The 18,815-nt window shown below is 40.8% G+C and overlaps 1 protein-coding gene across 11 annotated transcripts in view; it reads right to left on the reverse strand.

Moving 5' to 3' along the window:
• Positions 1-18,815, reverse strand: part of PLD5 (phospholipase D family member 5) — a 235,978-nt gene that overhangs the window by 50,715 nt on the left and 166,448 nt on the right. For all 11 annotated transcript variants that reach the window (XM_006135188.4, XM_014579599.3, XM_075924841.1 and 8 more), the window contains one exon: positions 15,273-15,400. In XM_006135188.4, coding sequence (XP_006135250.1) covers positions 15,273-15,400 — 128 coding nt within the window. The remainder of the gene's footprint in view (positions 1-15,272; positions 15,401-18,815) is intronic.

Below are 18,815 nucleotides of genomic sequence, written 5' to 3' on the forward strand. Positions count from 1 at the left end.
AGCTGTTCAACGCCTGGGGTTAATTAGGGAAACCAGTTGAGACTGGCTATAAAAGGAGCTTCCCTGCAGTTGGTGGTGGGCCTGTGTAGCTGAGAGGACAGAGGAAAGCACTGCTAGGAGACAGAGAAAAACAGACAGCAAATGGACACTAGAAAGATGAACCGGAGAAAAGGAAGGTGCTGGGGAAAGTGTGGAGAAGTAGCCTAGGAGTCTTGAAGCTGTCTTGTAGCAGGGGTTGGGGGCTCAAATAGATGCCTAATATTGAAGGCTGCTGTGAGCCTCTGAGGCAAGAAAATTTGCCTGGAAGAGCAGGACCTGTGAGTTTAAGTAGGAGCTGTGTCACAATATGTAATTTTAAGATACTTGGGAAATGTTTCATTCAGTTTAGCATTCTACAGGTATACTCCAAATCTTAAGAACAGAGGAAAAAGCTTATTTCTCATAAGACCTCTGTTTCAGCTATGCTTGTTCTACTACAATATCAGAGTTGCAGACAAAGATGAAATGTTGAAAAGATTGCTAGATAGCTAAATTACCTCAGTACATAGTCACTATAAAATATAATTGGAACTAATTGCCAGAGGATGCTATAAAGGCCAAAAGTGTAACTGAATTTAATAAAGAGTTAGAGAAATTCACAGAGAATAAGTTCATCAATGGCTATTAGCCAAAATAGTCAGGGATACAACTCCATGCTCTGGATGTCCCTAAACCTCTGACTGCCAGAAGCTGAGACTGGATGACAGGAGATAGCTCACACAATAATTGTTCTGTTCATTTCATTCCTTCTGAATCATCCGGCAACAGCCACTGACTGTTGCAAGACAGGATACTGGCTTAGTCCGACCAACTATGCAAACTCTTATGCTAAGAGTACCACAGCATACTTTTGATAATCCTAGTGTATTCTATGATTATAAAAGAAACAAATTAAAGGAAGACTGACATTACATCTGTGTAATATCCACTGAGCTATTTGGTTTTTAAAAATATTGCTAATCATTTAGGAATGCTCCCAAAAGTAACAGCCTGATTCTCTAAACTCTTGCTCACGGGAATAATCTCTAAGGGTATGTCTACACTACAAAGTTAATTCAAACTAACGGACATTAGTTCCAATTAACTTTGATAGGCGCTACACTAGCGCTCCGCTAGTTCGAACTTAATTCGAACTAGCGGAGCGCTTAGTTGAACTAGGCAAACCTCATTCCACGAGGACTAAGCCTAGTTCGAACTTACTAGTTCGAATTAAGGGCTGTGTAGCCCCTTAATTCGAACTAGTGGGAGGCTAGCCCTCCCCAACTTTCCCTAGTGGCCACTCTGGGCACCACCAGGAAAACTCATATGCCCCCCTCCCGGCCCCAGAGCCCTTAAAGGGGCAAGCAGACCCTACACCTGGCACAGCTCGAGCCAGCCACCCGATGCCCCCCAGCCCTCCCCCTCTTCCCGGGACCAGGCTGGCGGCTCCCGGGAGCTTCCCCGGGACCGCAAGAGGCGGGCACCCGCCTGGGCTAGTGTGGACATCGTGGACCTTGTCCACGATCTCCGCACTAGGCACAGGAAAGTGGCCGGCTTGGGCAGGATAGCTGCCAGCCTGGCCACCCAGGAGCAGGTGTGCATGAAAATCAAGGGGGTCCACTGAGACCACCGACCCTGAGCCCTGAGCTTACAATGGCCATCCTGGGTCAGACCAAAGGTCCATCTAGCCCAGTAGCCTGTCTGCTGACAGCGGCCAACCCTAGGGATCCTGGAGGGGATGGACCGAAGACAGTGACCAAGGCATTTGTCTCATGCCATCCCTCTCCAGCCTTCCACAAACCTTGGGCAGGGACACCACTCCTACCCCCTGGCTAATACCACTCCATGGACCCAACCTCCATGAATTGATCTAATTTATCTTTAAACTCTGTTCTAGTTCTAGCCTTCACAGCCTCCTGAAGCAAGGAATTCCACAGGTTGACTATTTGCTTTGTGAAGATTAACTTTCTGTTACTAGTTTGAAGCCTGCTACCCATTCCTTTCCTTTGGTGTCCTCTAGTCCTTCTATTATGGGAACTAATGGAGAACTTTTCTTTATGCACCCTCTCCACACCACTCATACTTTTAGAGACCTCTATCATATCCCCCCTCTGTCTCCTCTTTTCTAAGCTGAGAAGTCCCAGTCTCTTTAGCCTCTCTTCATATGGGACCTGTTCCAAACCCCTGATCATTTTAGTTGCCCTCCCCTCTCCCAGCCTCTCTCTTCCCCTCTCCCACCTCCTTTTCCCAGTCTCCCCCAGTTTTGTTCAATAAAGAGAGATTCAATTTTTGAACACACGTGTCCTTTATTTTGTACATCAGGAAGGGGGGCAAGGGAGGGGTAAGTGGAAGGAGGTGAGGGAGGAATGGGGTATGAGCCCCCGATGGGGAGGACTGGGCTGGCTCTGCGGGCTGCTCAGGGTGGAAGTTCTCCTGCAGCCCCCCGATTGTCCCCTCTCCCCAGATGGCAGCCTGCGGCAAGTGCAGCCGGGCTGATGGCCGAGTGCTGTGATGTTCCGAGTGTGGGCACTCAGGGCACTCCAAGCCAGGACTGCTTTGCAGGTGGGGCACCCCTGAGAACTGTCTGTCCGGGGTGGGGGTCGGGTCCCTTTAAGCACAGCCCTCGGCTAGCCTGAGACAGCAGCTCCACACTCTAAGTCCTACTGTGATGACCTGCCGGCACTGCTTCCGGCCATCCTTAACCTCTGTTCAGGGTCCACTCAGTGTGGACATGCTAGTTCAAATTAGCAAAACGCTAATTCAAACTAGTTTTTAGGTCTAGCTGCGCTAATTCAAATTATCTTAGTTCGAATTAACTAAGTTAGTTCGAATTAGCGCTGTAGTGTAGACATACCCTAAGTGTGTGAAACCAATGGAATAACTGACATGAGTAACTTTTTAAAGGAGATAAGCAGATAACTGTGGGGTTTTTTGGACTTTTTAGATGTGGAATATTGCTGCAATATAAAAGCAATGTTGTTCTAATATAGATATATAAACATAACATGGGCTATGGGAATTACTATTAAGAGCACCCATTGCCCGTGGTAGCGCATTGCATCTGAATGATAATATTGACCTCTCTTGTTCTTGCTGAACCTAGCAGCAGAGTCAAGGTCAGCACTATTTTGTCCAGCTATGCAGGACACTTGAATGCTGCATTCATCTTCACTTTACCAAGAGTTCTAAATTACAAGGCTGCTCTGGGATAGGAAAAGAATTAAGGGTATAATTATTAGGACATGGCAAAGATTTGCAACTGTTTAAACAGAACATCGGGGACATAATTGTCACTCATTCTAGAACAACATTACACCCAGAAGAAATGTGAGAGAATGAATACTCTCAATCTAACTTTTGCTTGATGGAAAGAGAAAGAATTTAATTCCACTAAATGCCAGAGAGAAGTCTTATCATAAAAGGGCCAGATGCGCCATTTCATATCTTCAAAAGACTCATTTAGATATGAGAAGTCTCAGAAAACTGAGAGACTGATTACAGTGTTCTTTCATTCCGTTCTGTTCTGTAAAGATCAGATGCAACTGTCAGTAACAGAAAATGAACAGATCCTGTCTCAACTATCAATACCATTCTAGCTTCATCATAACAAAGTTATTAGAAAATTGGAAAGAAATATGATCATCACAATATATTTTCAATACTGCACACAAATGCACTATTTATATTACACTATGGGTGAGCATAATTTTAATTATGCAAATAAGTAGAAGGTTAATATTAAATGTCATATTAAGAAGGCATTTTTTACAAGAATATTTTTAGGAGTAAATGACTTGGTGCTACTGGGAATGGCATACATCTGCTCCTGCTAATGTGACCCCACCCCCACTGGTATGATCTTGCATGCACTGTGCATGTGAGGTCTCACAAGAGGGTACCATTTTAAGATCATGCCTCCCCAACTCTCCTGGTACAACGTCACACCGATAGAGACAAAGTGTTCTTCAAAAGGGCAACTACATACTTGTCAGTAGTCAGAAAGATAAACCAGCAAATTATTTAGCAATTTGCAAATACCTAGAAAATAATAAAGTGATAAATAATAAACAGCATGGATTTGTCAAGAACAACTCATGTCAAACCACACTAACAGCATTCTGTAGAAGGGGGCTTAAGCGTTATAGTGGACCACAGGCTAAATAGGAGTCATCAGTATAACACCGTTGCAAAACATACATTCTGGGCTGTATTAGCAGGAGCATTGTAAGCAAGACCTGAAAAGTTATTCTTCCATCCTACGCTGCACTGATTAGACCTCAGCTTTGTCTAGTTCTGGGCTCCTCGTTTCAGGAAAAAATCTAGAGAAGAGCAACAAAAACGATGAAAGGTTTGGAAAATATGACCTATATGGAAAGATTGAAAAAAAATGGGGTTGTTTAGGGTGGAGAAGAGAATATTGAGAGGGAACATGATAATAGTTTTCAAGTACATAAAAGATTGTTACAAGGAGGAGGGAGAAAAATTGTTCATGCTAATCTCTGAGGATAGGGCAAGAAGTAATGGGTTTACATGGCAGCAAGGGCCGTTTAGGTAGGACATTAGGAAAAACTTCCTAATTGTCAGGATAGTTAAATACGGGAATAAATTGCCTAGGGGTTGTGGAATCTCCATCTTTTGAGATTTTAAAGAGGAGGTTAGACAAATACCTGTCAGAGATGATCTAGATAATATTTAGTCCTGTCATGAGTGCAGGGGAATGGACTAGATGGCTTCTCAAGCAATGTTCCTCCTAATTTCCACCAATGTGCAGACTAAATGTTATGTGCACAAAGGCATGTGAGGATGTGCAGCATCAGTAGAAACAAATGCTGCCAGCTGTGGGCACTGTGGCCACACTGCTCATCAGCTGGGTGGCATTTGAATTTCTCCTGGGTGGCTACCCAAATGCTCAGCTTACAGGAAACACTGTTCTTGAGGTTCCTTCCAGTCCTATGATTTTATTATTTAGAAACAATTCAAGACAACCAGAAGAGAAACCATCTTAATTGAGATCAAATTGATACCGGTGGTCAAGAGCGACTTCAATTCAGTATAAAAACAAGGTTCAGAGAATGGAGAGCATTAGCTATCAAGAAAGCAAATTTTTAGGTGCTTTGTCTACATGGATGTTTTCTCCATTGTAACAATATCAGCTTAGAAACATGAATTTACCAAGCTGGGTAACAAAGATTTAGCTCTACCAATTCCTAAACCAATATAATTAAACTGCTACAAAAGCTGGATGTACAATGATCCTATGAAACCAAAAAAAGAAATGTGCAATAGAAAGTAGTATTACGATCTACTAATGTGAAAAGGCCCAGAAAACTCTGAAAGACACCATAATTAGAGTGTAAGAGGCTACAATTCCTCTCAAAAATAATAGAAGGAATTGCTTAAAGCAGTGAAGTCAAAAGAAAGAACACTTAACTGGAAATAGAAAAATGGGGGAGGCAACCAAACAAGAATTCATGGTCAATTAAGGTTTTTAAAAGAATAGATAATGGCACAAAGAACTGCAGAACGGGTTCTTTCCACCCAAAGCGGGTAACAGGAATAAGAAGGGACTTTACAAAAATAGCAGATGAAAAGAAATACTTGAGAAAAAGTAATAATAGAAGATCATTACAAAGGCCCTGCTTCAGCAAGGCTCTCAAGAAGTTTAAAGTTAAGCATGCCTTTAATTGTTTTATTTCAGACCCTGATTCAACAAAGAGGGGGGAGATGAAATAATTGATGATTCTCACATGGTTATAATTGCATACTTGTTTTTTTAAAATGTTTGACACCAAAAAATATATAGAGAAAAGTGAGGTACAGAAATACTATGATGTTTTACAATAATATGCACATCACTGCATCCAGATGACAAACATAAGAACATAAGAACATGAGAACGGCCATACTGGGTCAGACCAAAGGTCCATCTAGCCCAGTATCCTGTCTGCCAACAGTGGCCAGCACCAGGTGCCCCAGAGAGGGTGGACCGAAGACACTATCAAGCGATTTGTCCTCTGCCATCTCTCTCTAGCCTCTGACAAACAGAGGCCAAGGACACCATTTTATCCCTTGGCTAATAGCCTTTTATGGACCTAACCTCCATGAAATTATCTAGCTTCTCTTTAAACTCTGTTATAGTCCTAGCCTTCACAGCCTCCTCTGGCAAGGAGTTCCACAGGTTGACTACACGCTGTGTAAAGAAGAACTTTCTTTTATTAGTTTTAAATCTGCTACCCATTAATTTCATTTGGTTTCCTCTATTCTTCTATTTAGGGAACTAATAAATAACTTTTCTTTATCTGCCCTCTCCACACCACTCATGATTTTATATACCTCTATCATATCCCCCCTCAGTCTCCTCTTCTCTAAACTGAAAAGCCCCAGTCGCTTTAGCCTCTCCTCATATGGGACTCATTCCAAACCACTAATCATTTTAGTTGCCCTTTTCTGAACCCTTTCTAAGGCCAAAATATCTTTTTTGAGATGAGGAGACCACATCTGTACACAGTATTAAAGATGTGGGCGTACCATAGTTTTATACAGGGGCAGTAAAATATTCTGTGTCTTATTTTCCTAATAATTCCTAGCATCCTATTTGCCTTTTTGACTGCCGCTGCACACTGTGTGGAAGTTTTCAGAGAACTGTCCACGATAACTCCAAGATCTCTTTCCTGATTTGTCGTAGCCAAATTTGCCCCCATCATACTGTACGTACAGTTGGGGTTATTTTTCCCGATGTGCAGTACTTTACACTTATCCACATTAAATTTCATTTGCCATTTTGTTGCCCAATCACTCAGTTTGGTGAGATCTTCTTGGAGTCCCTCACAGTCTGCTACTGTCTTGACTATCCTAAACAGTTTGGTATCATCCGCAAACTTTACCACCTCACTGTTTACCCCTTTCTCCAGATCATTTATGAATAAGTTGAAAAGGATTGGTCCCAGGACTGACCCTTGGGGGACACCACTAGTTACCCCTCTCCAATCTGAAAATTTACCATTTATTCCTACCCTTTGTTTCCTGTCTTTTAACCAGTTCTCAATCCAAGAAAGGACCTTCCCTCTTATCCCATGGCCATGTAATTTACACAAGAGCCTTTGGTGAGGAACCTTGTCAAAGGCTTTCTGAAAATCTAAGTATACTATATCTACTGGATCCCCCTTATCTGCATGTTTGTTAACCCCTTCAAAGAACTCTAATAGATTAGTAAGACAGGATTTCCCTTTACAGAAACCATGTAAACATCTGAAGAAATTAAGAGAAACATCTTTAGGTATTAAGAGATTTAGCAAATCAATTTATCATAATACTGGCAATCATCTTTGAAATGTCGAGAGCAGGAAAAGGGGGGGGAGCTAACATACTAGCAGTTTTCAAATCAGGAAAGAAAAATGATCCTGACAATTACTACCCAGTAAATCTGAACTTACTCCCTATAAAAGTAATGGAGCAAATTAGAGAAAATATCTATTGCTAGATAAGAACAGACTCTTTAGCAATACGCAGAATGGATTTGTTTAAGAAGTTCACATTGTGGCAAACACCAATTGTTTATTCTGACAGAAAGGCAAAATTAGTATAATGTAACAGATATAATGTGTCTCTATTTGAGCAATGAATTTAATAGTTACTTATAAAATAAAAAATAAAATAAAATTGTATATAAATGATCTCAAATGACCTGAAAATTGTCACAGGACTACATGCAAAGGGTAACAAGAAATATACATAGAGTTGGAGAAAAGAATGGTGTGATGTCATGAGAACTGGTGATTGACCTGGATTTACAAAGACAGCCTCATGTATTGTTCAGGGAGTACACGGAGGCCTTGAAGTAGATAAGAGAACTTGTTCTGCATCTTGTTCTGTTGGGCTTTGGCCAGGCTTGTCGAACAATGGACGCCCCTCCTGCAAGTCTCTCACACACTCCACCAGACCATATCTGCTGCCAGATTCTTGGATGCACAGCCGGACTCCCCCTGCCACCAAGCTCCTGGCCTTGCCACTGGACCCTCCTGCCCTGAGGCTCTCTGATCCAGGCACTTTTTGTTGGACCAGAGAGTCCCAGTTTAGGGGGTTACAACCTGTAGTGCAGTGGTCTCCAACCTTTTTAAGCATGAGATCACTTTTTCAAATTAAGTGCAAGCTAGATGTACCTCAAACCCAAACACCCTTGCCCTGCTTCTTTCCTGACCCTTCTCCGAGGTCCCGCCCCTGCTCATTCCATCCTCCTTCCCTCCTCCATTCTCACTCACTTTTATCAGGCTCCAGCTGGGCACCGCTTACCACAGGTGGCTTCTGGGTGGTAGTGTAGGGGGCTATGGCAGGCTCACTTCTATCCTGGCCTTGCACCACTCCCAAAAGCAGCCAGTAAACTCTCTCCATCCTTGCTCCCCCTGCTCTGTGGAGATGGCGGAGGGTAGGAAGGAGGATCCTGAGATCAGCACTCCCTTCCTCTTTTTCCTGAATAGCAAGCAAGGGGGGGGGGGGCAGCTCCAAGGCAGAGGGCAGGAGCAGCAGGGCAGTGGGGGAGGGGCAGATGAAGTGCTGGCACTTGACAGCCTCCCAGCCAAGCCTGTCAGGATCACCTGTCAAAGGCTCCAAGATCTACCAGTAGATCCTGATCTACTGGTTGGTGATCACTGCTATAGTATATCATAATACATAAGCACAAGGACCATAATTTTGGCCTTAAATTATGTTCTTTTAACGTACTGTGTATGTAACATCCTGTTTCTAAAAAAACAAACGGACCCCCACCCACACAAATTTCATCATGCGGCACTATACTGACCCTTACACTACTCATCGGGAGGATTGGAATCTTTAAATCCATCACATAGACTTCTGACCCTGGAACTAGTAGAGTAGCTGACAGCAGCAGTAGGCAGTCATCCTCTATGTGGAGAGGGACTAGAAAGAGATGGGACACCTTGCCAGGGGATTTCACAGATATTTGCTGACAATAGAGAAATGCTGCAACTAGGGAATCCTGGGTTTTGTTCCAGGCTCTGGAGTGGTGTGTGCTCTGGTGGTCATTCTCCCCAAACATCATAGTCTGCCCTCCAAATTGTTTCTGTCCTAATCCAGTCTCTTTCCCACCACAGGTTCCTTCCTCATCACAGTTCTATTATCCTCATCTAGTCATTCACAGTCTCTACTCTGCAGGCTTCTCACGCCAGTCCTAATCTCCTTCCCCATCAATTACTGTCCTCTTTCTTCCAATTTTTCAGATGGTTATAACCTGGCCATATTTAGAATCAGGTTATATAGAAGATATATCCCTGATACAAAGTTGCAAGTACGTGACCAAAGGAAGACAGTACTGGATAAGTTCAAAGAAAAGGTCATCAGATTTTTTTAACATAGGAAAAACAATTTATTTACTCATATCTTCATTCTCAGAAATGGCTGAATCATTTTTTTCTATATTTAAAAAAATCTATTTGGTCTAAGGCAGGTACCTGACAGGGAAAATTTCAACCAATGAAGTACAAGCATTGTAAAGTTATGAGCAACTGAAAACTAAGCCATATAATGGGAGGTCCAGGCAACTTTAATATATGTGCCCTTCCCCAATTTCAGTTTATCAGGCAAATTTACCATTGTCATGAGTTTTAGAGAAAGTATAATTTAGTTTTAGGATAAGGGTTAAAAAATGAAGCTGAACCTGTGATTCAGACAAGAACATTTTCAAATTATGGCCCTGATGATAATAGAAGGCAGATTTCTGCTCAACAGCAGGAGACTAGGAAATGAAAGGATGTTCTTGTGGCCTCTGGGTAGTAACTGAATAAACAAGATGCATTTATTTGCTCAGGCTGCTATGGAGGGTAGTGTTAGTTTGGCGCTTCTCTATAAAAATATATATATTTGCCATTTGTGTCTGGGTGCCTATCCCTGTAGACAGCTGTCCTTTGTTATTATTGTAGAATTCGTAAACAACATAATTTTTTCTGAGTTTCAATTCCACACCTATAAAATAGGAGTAAACAACACTCTCACCCCTCACAAGAGTGATGTGAGGATAAATTAACAAATATTGATGGGGTGCTCAGATACTACAGTAATTAAGTAGGGTAGGCAGAGAAATAATTATTCCAACTTGGGAAGGCAGGCACAAGACTTCAAAAGAGTTCTTTTAACTTAGAAATAGAAATAAAACATATGAAGATATAACCATAGTAAATAACATTTTAATGGAATAACTACATTAAATACTCTAAATAGTCACAACAATTCTTGTATTCGTTACCATATTTCAGTCTTATTGATTTGTACTGTGCACAGTATTGAGGTGGAATAAGAATTAAATCCTCTTGGGCCTACCCTCAATTAAATTTAAAAAAATCCATATTCTGCAATCCACATCTTGCAAGGAAAATCCATGTCTGTAAGCAGAAGACTATAGGTCTCAGATCTACCACCTTCTAGATTGTTATGAAAGCTAATGTTTATCATTAATTGCTGCGTCATTAGAAACACATGACAGTTTTTCAGTGAAGATTTGTCCTCCGAACCAATTTCTTGTCCTAAGAGTGCAGGAGAATTCATTTTTAAGTCACTAACAGATATAACTCTGACTCTTTCCCAAAGCAGTTAAATCAGAAATTTACTACCAAATCTGTAGCAGATTAGAGACACAAAGTGGGATGAACTTCTGCTGGTGACAGAGACACACTTTCCAATTTTATATTCTGGATATTCTCTCTAGTATCTTGACACCAACAAAGCTACAACAACACTGCAAATAACATTTACAATGTAAACCAATGTCTGAGGACCAAAGTTCATTCTCATTTGCATTGCTGTTAATGTAAAGTAATGCTACTGTGTTCTATTGCGATGATCCAATTTTATACTTTATGTAGCTATGAGCACAATTTGTAATTTAATCTGTAGTGTCCATTAGGCAGAGGTAAGGAGAGCAAGCCTGACAGCCCCTAAAATGCACATGAAGTAACCTGCATATTCTCTCTGTGAAAGCACAGTGTAGTTCTACAGTATCTGTAACTACACTGCCAGATCAGTAAAATCAGCTGCTCCATCTATGCATTCTGCAGCATATGTGCCTGGGATAGGTAAAAATTTCAATGTGCAGAAGCTCTGTACAATCATCACATACACGGAATGGAATGGCAAGATGTGTTAATCAAGGGCAATTTGAGCCTTATGATTTTGTTGCTCGTTAGTTTTTATTTGACAATGAGATTTTCATACACACAAATAATTTATCTTGTACAGGAGACATTCAGTTGGATGGAAAAACATCACCTACCAAGGAAGCTCCTGACCCAGGCTGAATCTTTTATTTGGGCATGGAGGCAATTGCTCTGCTTTATGGATCATATGTACCTCATGCCCAAGAACCACAGACACCTTTCACTTGGCCCTTTGATTTGTTGGAAGGAGTGAAAGAGGCTAATTAAATTAGACAGCCTAAATACCTGCAGTAACCATATAGATGCTGCACAAAATTATGCTTGGATTTTTTAACTGTACAATTCCGATCTCATCCACTCTGCATAGTCAGGTCTCAACCTGCAGGTCTGTGAGAATATCCCAATATGGGGGGGGGGGAGGAGAAAGCAGCTGCTTTCGGCAGTCCTCTCCTTTCTACCATGAACAGATTTCCCAGTTAAACTTAATGCAGGAGGTAATACTAGTTAACATAAGTAACATAAGCATTATCTCATCTACGTATCCATGAGATAAGATGCAGGGGAAGGGGATTGACTCCCTGACCGGCAACTGCCCTGGGATCCATGTAGGATGCCAGATACCCTATAAAGGCCTCTGGCTCCTCCATAAATCTCCAAAGCCTTCTCCTTAAGGGAAACATGCAGAGAAATAGTTTTGCTCCTTTTCGACAATCATTGTTGTGACTGTTATTCATAAGGTTCATATTTGGATGGTCCTTCATCAGTAAAATAATGTAATTTACTATGTAACAATTTTACAGGATAATAGATGAGCTGTGAACAGAGCTGAATGATTTTCCTTGCGACAGAGGAATAACTTGTCCTATTACTTTATACCATGCTACAGTGCAGAAATGATAAAGATGAACAATTCAGAAAATATTCAGCTTCCTTACCTCATTTAGAACAGCTCAACAAAGTTACCCTTTCTTACGCAATTCACATAATCTCTCCTATCAACATTAGTCAAAAAACTAATCCTTTTTGATTCCAAAGAAGATTCCAGAAAAGATGATGGTCTTTGTTTGCTCCTAAATTCTTACTTTGTGTTTTTTAGAATACACAACAGGTGTGATCCAAAAGGATAGAGGGCCTGATTCTTGACCCAGACACAGCTTCTTTTTCACATTCCACATCTCATAGGCTATCCCTTTGTCTAGGCTCCCATTTGTATTTAGGCATGCTGGTAGCCTGGCCAACACATGACACACTTCAGTAATCTCAAGAAGTATGATAGCCCTTAGGAGCTGTTCCCAACTGGCATAATTTAAAACTGCCCCAAGGCCGGAATTTTTACTGGGTCACCAAAAGACAGATCTGCAATTTAGAAATTAAGTCTCTGGCAAGGTTTCTATCACAAACATGTGATGCACTATAATTGTTAAAAAAAGGGGGGGTTACAAACTTTTTTATAATGTCAAAAGTATATTTAAACTTCACTCTCTTGTGACTCAAGTGGCTGAGCTATTTTTGTTCAAACATTCAGCCCCTTAGATCAAAACAAGCCTGGAAAATTTCAGCATGAACTGTTTAGTCAATCTTACATACAAATATTGTCCCACATTATGCCCATAATTAGTAACATATTTCCAAAGCTCTCATATATTTAGAAAGCAAGTTATTTCATTGTAACTCATCTATGGCCATCTAGGACTTTGTGGTTTAGACCATGCTGTGCATCATGGTTATCTGTGGCTCCAGGATGACAGTGGGAATAAACTCAGACTGCATAGCTCCAAAAGAACAATCCCCTTTTTCTCGAGCTAAAGGAAAATCTCTATTAGCTTTCAAAGAAAGACAGATCCCTGTTTCCACAATTTCTGTTCTTCAAGATGTGTTGCTCATGTCTGTTCCATATTAGCTGGGTGTGGTTGCCACATACGAGTGCTGGAAGTTTTTCCCTTAGCAGTGTGCATAGGGGACCGGTTCTGGAGCAGTGTTTTAAGGGGCACCAGCCGCTCCCTCCACTCTTAATTCTTTCTTGCTGGAAACTCTGATAGTACGGCAGGTCATGGAATCAACATGAGCAACACATCTTGAAGAGCCCCAGTTACAGACAAGAGTCAGTGTATTTTCTTTTTTAAATGCTTGCTTATGTCCATTTCATATTAGGGGGAGCCCCAAGCAATACCAACAGAGGTGGGTAGGAGTTCATGGATGTGTAGATTGCAAGACAGCTCTGATGAAGGCAGCATTGTCTCTGACCTATTGAGTGATGCGAACAGAAGACCATGTCGTGGCTCTACAGATGTCCTGGATAGGGAGGTGTACCAGGAAGGCAGCAAAGAGCACCTGAGCTCTAGCCGAGTAGGCTCTGACAAACAGCAGCAGCAGGACCCTCCACTAGCTTGTAACAGGTCCTTATGAAAGAGGTGATCGATATGTGCCCTTCACCCAAGCACCTAAGACAGTTATTATGGGGATCACTGATGGGCAAGGGTCATTGACAATGATTACAGAGCTTAAAGCTTGGGGACCAAGGCATGCCGCCATCCCCAAGGCGGAGCCTCATTAGGGGACTAATGAAGACTTTAAAACTATACTAAGGATAACTAATTCAACTACTAACTAGAAATAACTAAATTATAGGTTCTGTAAAGTTCACGAGAATGAAGAACAAATATATTTTCCCCTTAGCAGTCTCCACAGAGGACTTAGCTGAAGCAGCAGACATTCCAGGACCATCACTGGCAGCAGGAAGGAACTGAGGGTGTGGGAAGCTGGCTTCACCCCTTATACCAGTATTTCTTAAACTTGTTTTTTCTTAAAAAAAAAAAAAAAAAAGTCAAGGGGAAGATCACCTGACCCTTTAAGGGTGGCCATTTTGAATTCTGTTGTTCTCCACGGCACACCAGTATGCCACGGAACACAGTTTAAGAAATACTGCCTTATAACATGACATATGGGCGTCACTCCAGAAGGCACCAGAGTTGGTCCCCTAAGGATACTGTTGAGGGGAAAACGTCTGGGACTGTTGCCTAGGGCAAGCACCCACACATAATATGAGCAAACACTTGAACTAGACATGAGCAAACACTTGAACTAGAACAAAACTAATGACACAGCTGATCAATTCGGGTTCCACCAATTGAAGGCAAATGTACACAATCAATATTGGCATTTTTGCTATTCTCAACACACAGGAATTTGCAAGCAAAACTCCCATTAACTATCTTTTTTATGATTTTAGCAGACAATTGCTGAAAAAAAGATGAACAGCTGGACTGTAAAAATAGTTTACTACAGATAACTTCAAGAAAACACATTGGCTATGCAACTAAAATGTTGCTCCTTCAAAATAATTTTGAAAAAGAGTCTCTCAAATTTAGGGAATTCACAACACTGATGTGCTGGAGTAGAGCTGCTTTTGTATAAGCTTTGTATTGTTCAACTCTAACAAACACAACTCTGGGTCTCATGCTACAAGTCCTCTATGCATGTAACTTCCACTGAAATCTTCAGCAACTCCACATACTGAATTCTTTCAGCTTTGGCCCACTACACTGAATTTTCAGCATCTAAGAAGTTCTCAGTTTCAGTTCTACACTAGCTAATTGGAAGAATGGAGACACGAACAAAACTGGTCATACTCCAGATGTTACAGAGGCACATCGGTTATGGATCAGCCCTAAAAGGAGATCCTAATGGGTGATCTTCCTATTTTTTATGAATAGGCCTGTATTTGCACTCTTTCCTGAGTCTAATTCAGCACTGAAATCAGTAGTTTTATCTGAGTAAGTACTGCCGGCTCAATATAATTGTAACTCCAAGATTTTAATTTACATCTGATTTGATTCCTCCTCTTCTAGAATGAACTGTTGCCTTTAAGTGACATTTAATGTTAGGTTTTACCATGCAAAGAAGTATGATTTACAGCAATAAAGACTCTCCTCCATATAGATAAAATAGCCATAATATTTCTTCTTATGGCAAAGAAGGTTATATATTTAAAATTACAGCAAGGCCTTCAGCAAGTTACATTTCTCTACTCTGTTTTTCTTTGATTTAGATTTACATTAAAAAAATGATTTTTCATTTATCAGTAGTTACCTGTCCCAATGACCTCCAGTCTAAGCTGGCACTTCCAATGTACACATGCTGTTTATCAACAATCCAGAATGATGACTGAAGGCGACCTTCATTATAAGCAGTCATATTCATATACAGCACTTCTGCACCTAGGAGTTGAATAAGATACAAGAATTAATCATTGTCCAAGAATGGAAGGCACCGGCAACAAGCAACAAAGAGGAAAATGCAACAGTTAAGCATTCCAAGTAACCAAATATTAGCTGATCTCAGTGAGACATATCATAGATTTAAAAACAATCTGCAAATGTTGTTATAAACAATATGACTAACCTACTATTTTAGACCTGCACCTGTACCTGTCAATAAGCATAGGTTCAACTTACCAAATGTTCCCAACAAACAAAAGCAAGTGACACCTCAACTAGGAATGTGAACGGGTAACTGGTTAACCATTACGCGGTAAGTATAACCCAGTAAGGATGAGCTGCTCTAGCCCGGGCAACCAGCCCCGTGTAGCTGCCAACCGGGATTAGGGGCCGGCAGCCAGCCCTAAACCAAGCACAGGGGCAGGGAGCTGGAGGCATCTCCAACCCCAGCATGTGAGCCAGGAGCTGGCAGCCAGCCCTAGCCCCAGTATGACGGAGTGGGAGCCCAGTGGGCTGGGAGCTGCTACAGTCAGGCTGGAACAGTCTCCCTCCTGGGATCCTGCTTAGTTATAACTAACTAAGCAGGATCCCAGGAGGGAGACTGTTCCAGCCTGACTGTGTTAAATGTTAGATTAACCTAGTATTTAACTAGTTAACTGATTAATTATGTGTTTACATCTCTGACTCCCATTATTATTGTTTACTTATTGTCTCCTGTTATAGATCCATAAATTTCCAACAATTGCTAGCACCCACTATGTGCGGCACACAGGCATTCATTCACTCTTAAAGATTGTGTTGGAGGTTGGGGGATGGAGACTAATTACTGGGCTTCTTTATATTATATTGTTTTTTCCAATACTGCTCTTGCAAAAACAGTTTGGGTTTTAATGTTTCATATAATACAGGTTAATATTAACATTTTTAAGCATCCAACAAAACCCACTTTATATTGTATCCCCTACCTCAACCCCTTCCCCTCCCCCCCCCCCCCCCCAGTTATTATTTTGTTTATGTACCTGCTTAGAAGTATGTGGAGCTTTGTAAAATACAAAGTGTTAGTGGAAAAAACTTGTCACCATGGATGAAAAATGCATTTCTAAAAAACAAAAGCTAAAAAGCCCTCAAGCAACACTTTTAAAAAAGCAACTTAAAAACTTATAACTAAAATCTGAATAAAACAAAAGGATCTATATACTTTTGACAAACTGCCAGCTAAACATCACGCAAAATTCAGGAAACTGAAGAAGACTCTTGGGTGTATAGTCTTATGTTCTGTTGGGGGAAGGACAATCCTATTCCTAACTTCAGCATACATATATACACTCCCAAACACATGGAAGGCCACTGGACACTGAAAGAGCTGGACACTAAAGGAGCTGTGTGTGTACATGTAGAATGAAAGGCGGGATCCCTGTATAGATGTGAAGGATTCATTTAATTAGACATTAAATTTAGATTTAGGTTCATTGGCCATTCCTCATACAGTAGTAGCCACAGAGATCTGCAGTGGAAGAAGTGCAGGTTTCCTTACCTTCACCCTAAGTCCTAGTAGAGAATTCCTGTCCTGGGCCATGTTCTTGGATTTTCAAGTATTACTAACCCCCAGACAATCAAAAATCATGTGTCAGGCCTCCCAAAGATTATTTTCAAAGAGAATGACTAGAGAGCAAGTATAAAACATTGGGACCATTGTGATGGTGGTATAATAAGGTCCTTTAAGACAAAACCCCTAATACTAGGGCATCTGGTCACTCCTTTCAAATCATGAGTTATTTTTAAATTAATAAATATTGGATTCATTCACTTAACTTCTGGTTTCTGACCTTTCAAGTGAACTTGTGTCATATTTCTAAACTTCTGTGCATTGGGGTTAGAAACTTACTTTTTAAAACAAGAGTTGAATTTTTTGTCTAATTAAATGGCCAAAGGAGCTGAAGGATCAAGAAAAACACAAAATATGACAAAACTCATGATGAAGTCACAAGAGCAAGCCACACTGGGCAATTTACAGGAATTGGCCCTCTAACCAGAAGTGCACTTTCTATAACCTTGGACGTCATCTGCAAAACTTCCAGGTAAGTTACCTTTCATCCTCGTCTATGCTTGGAATCAGTTATTTTGTGAGCACTTTATATATTGGAATGAGAGCTGCAACATGCTGCTGACTTTCAGTATGTGTGTTAAAAAGTAGAATTAATTCTGTGTATAAACCAGAGACCAAACAGCAAGCAATAGGGCAGATGTTTAATTGTTTCTGTCAAAACCAAACCAAACAAAACCACTGTCTTATATCTGGAATAGAGATTTACAATCAGCTAGCTAACAAGAAACACACTACTGCAAAATGCTAAAATGTAGGGAATTCTTCATTATAAATGGAGTTTTCATCTAATCAATTTTAACATAAGAAGTTTACAGTGAATCAGATTTTCTTCACATCTATCCAATTCCCTGCATTAAGCGGCAGTATAAACAGCTTAACACCCACACCACGGAGGTTATAAATGAAGTGTTGTTTGAGCTGGAGGAGGAAACACTGGTCTGGAGCAGCTACCTACTTATTCACAATTGATTTTTTCTTTCAAACTTGAAAAAATATTCTATCTTGAGCAGAAACTTTCCATGCCAAGTTTACAATAGGAAATTAAACCCCAGAAAATATTAGAAATCTGTAATGGTCTGAGCCAAACACCTGGATTTGAATCCCTTTGCATTTTGGAAGAAGATTAGATGGCATAGGCCCATCTCTTTAAAATATCATTTTTAATTGCAGCCACTGACTCATCAGTGATATAAGATGGGCTGTAATAAAACATCCTATTAAAAAATTGTAACCCACATTTTGCCAATGAGTCTTTCAGCTGAAAACAGCCAACTTATAATCAGAGCAGACAGTATCTCCAAGTACATTAAAAAAAAAGTAATCTCTTGAGAGCATTTATCATCAGTTGCTACACGGACTACTAATGAGACTTTAATTTTTGATGAAAAGAAACATTCATCAGTATTGATAATTGCCTGCTCTCTACAAGCCCTTGAGATGTTCTCTCAAAGTAGGCTGATCAGCTCTTCATGAAAATCCATCATTTCTAGCATGGTCTGCTTCCTCTGAGGAAATTAAATTGGACTGATCGATATGGGGATCCATAATAAATGTCAGGATTGCACCTCAGTCTCAATTATCAAAATCAGTGGGTCTACAAAGTTCAACCAGAAATCAGAATTTGTAAGTTTGATTGCCCACAGAGAATACTAGATTCTACTAAGCCTCAATCATAAAAGCCTTGGTTCACTGAACATACAGTATCCCTTTCAATCTAGAGTTACAACTACTTACAAAGCAGCACACGTGCCTAGCGCAGAGATGGACAAACCAAAGCTAACAGATGGGTCACATCAGTTGGTCACAAGT

This window comes from Pelodiscus sinensis, chromosome 3 (genome assembly GCF_049634645.1).
Source record: "Pelodiscus sinensis isolate JC-2024 chromosome 3, ASM4963464v1, whole genome shotgun sequence".
NCBI classification, from domain to species: Eukaryota; Metazoa; Chordata; order Testudines; family Trionychidae; genus Pelodiscus; species Pelodiscus sinensis.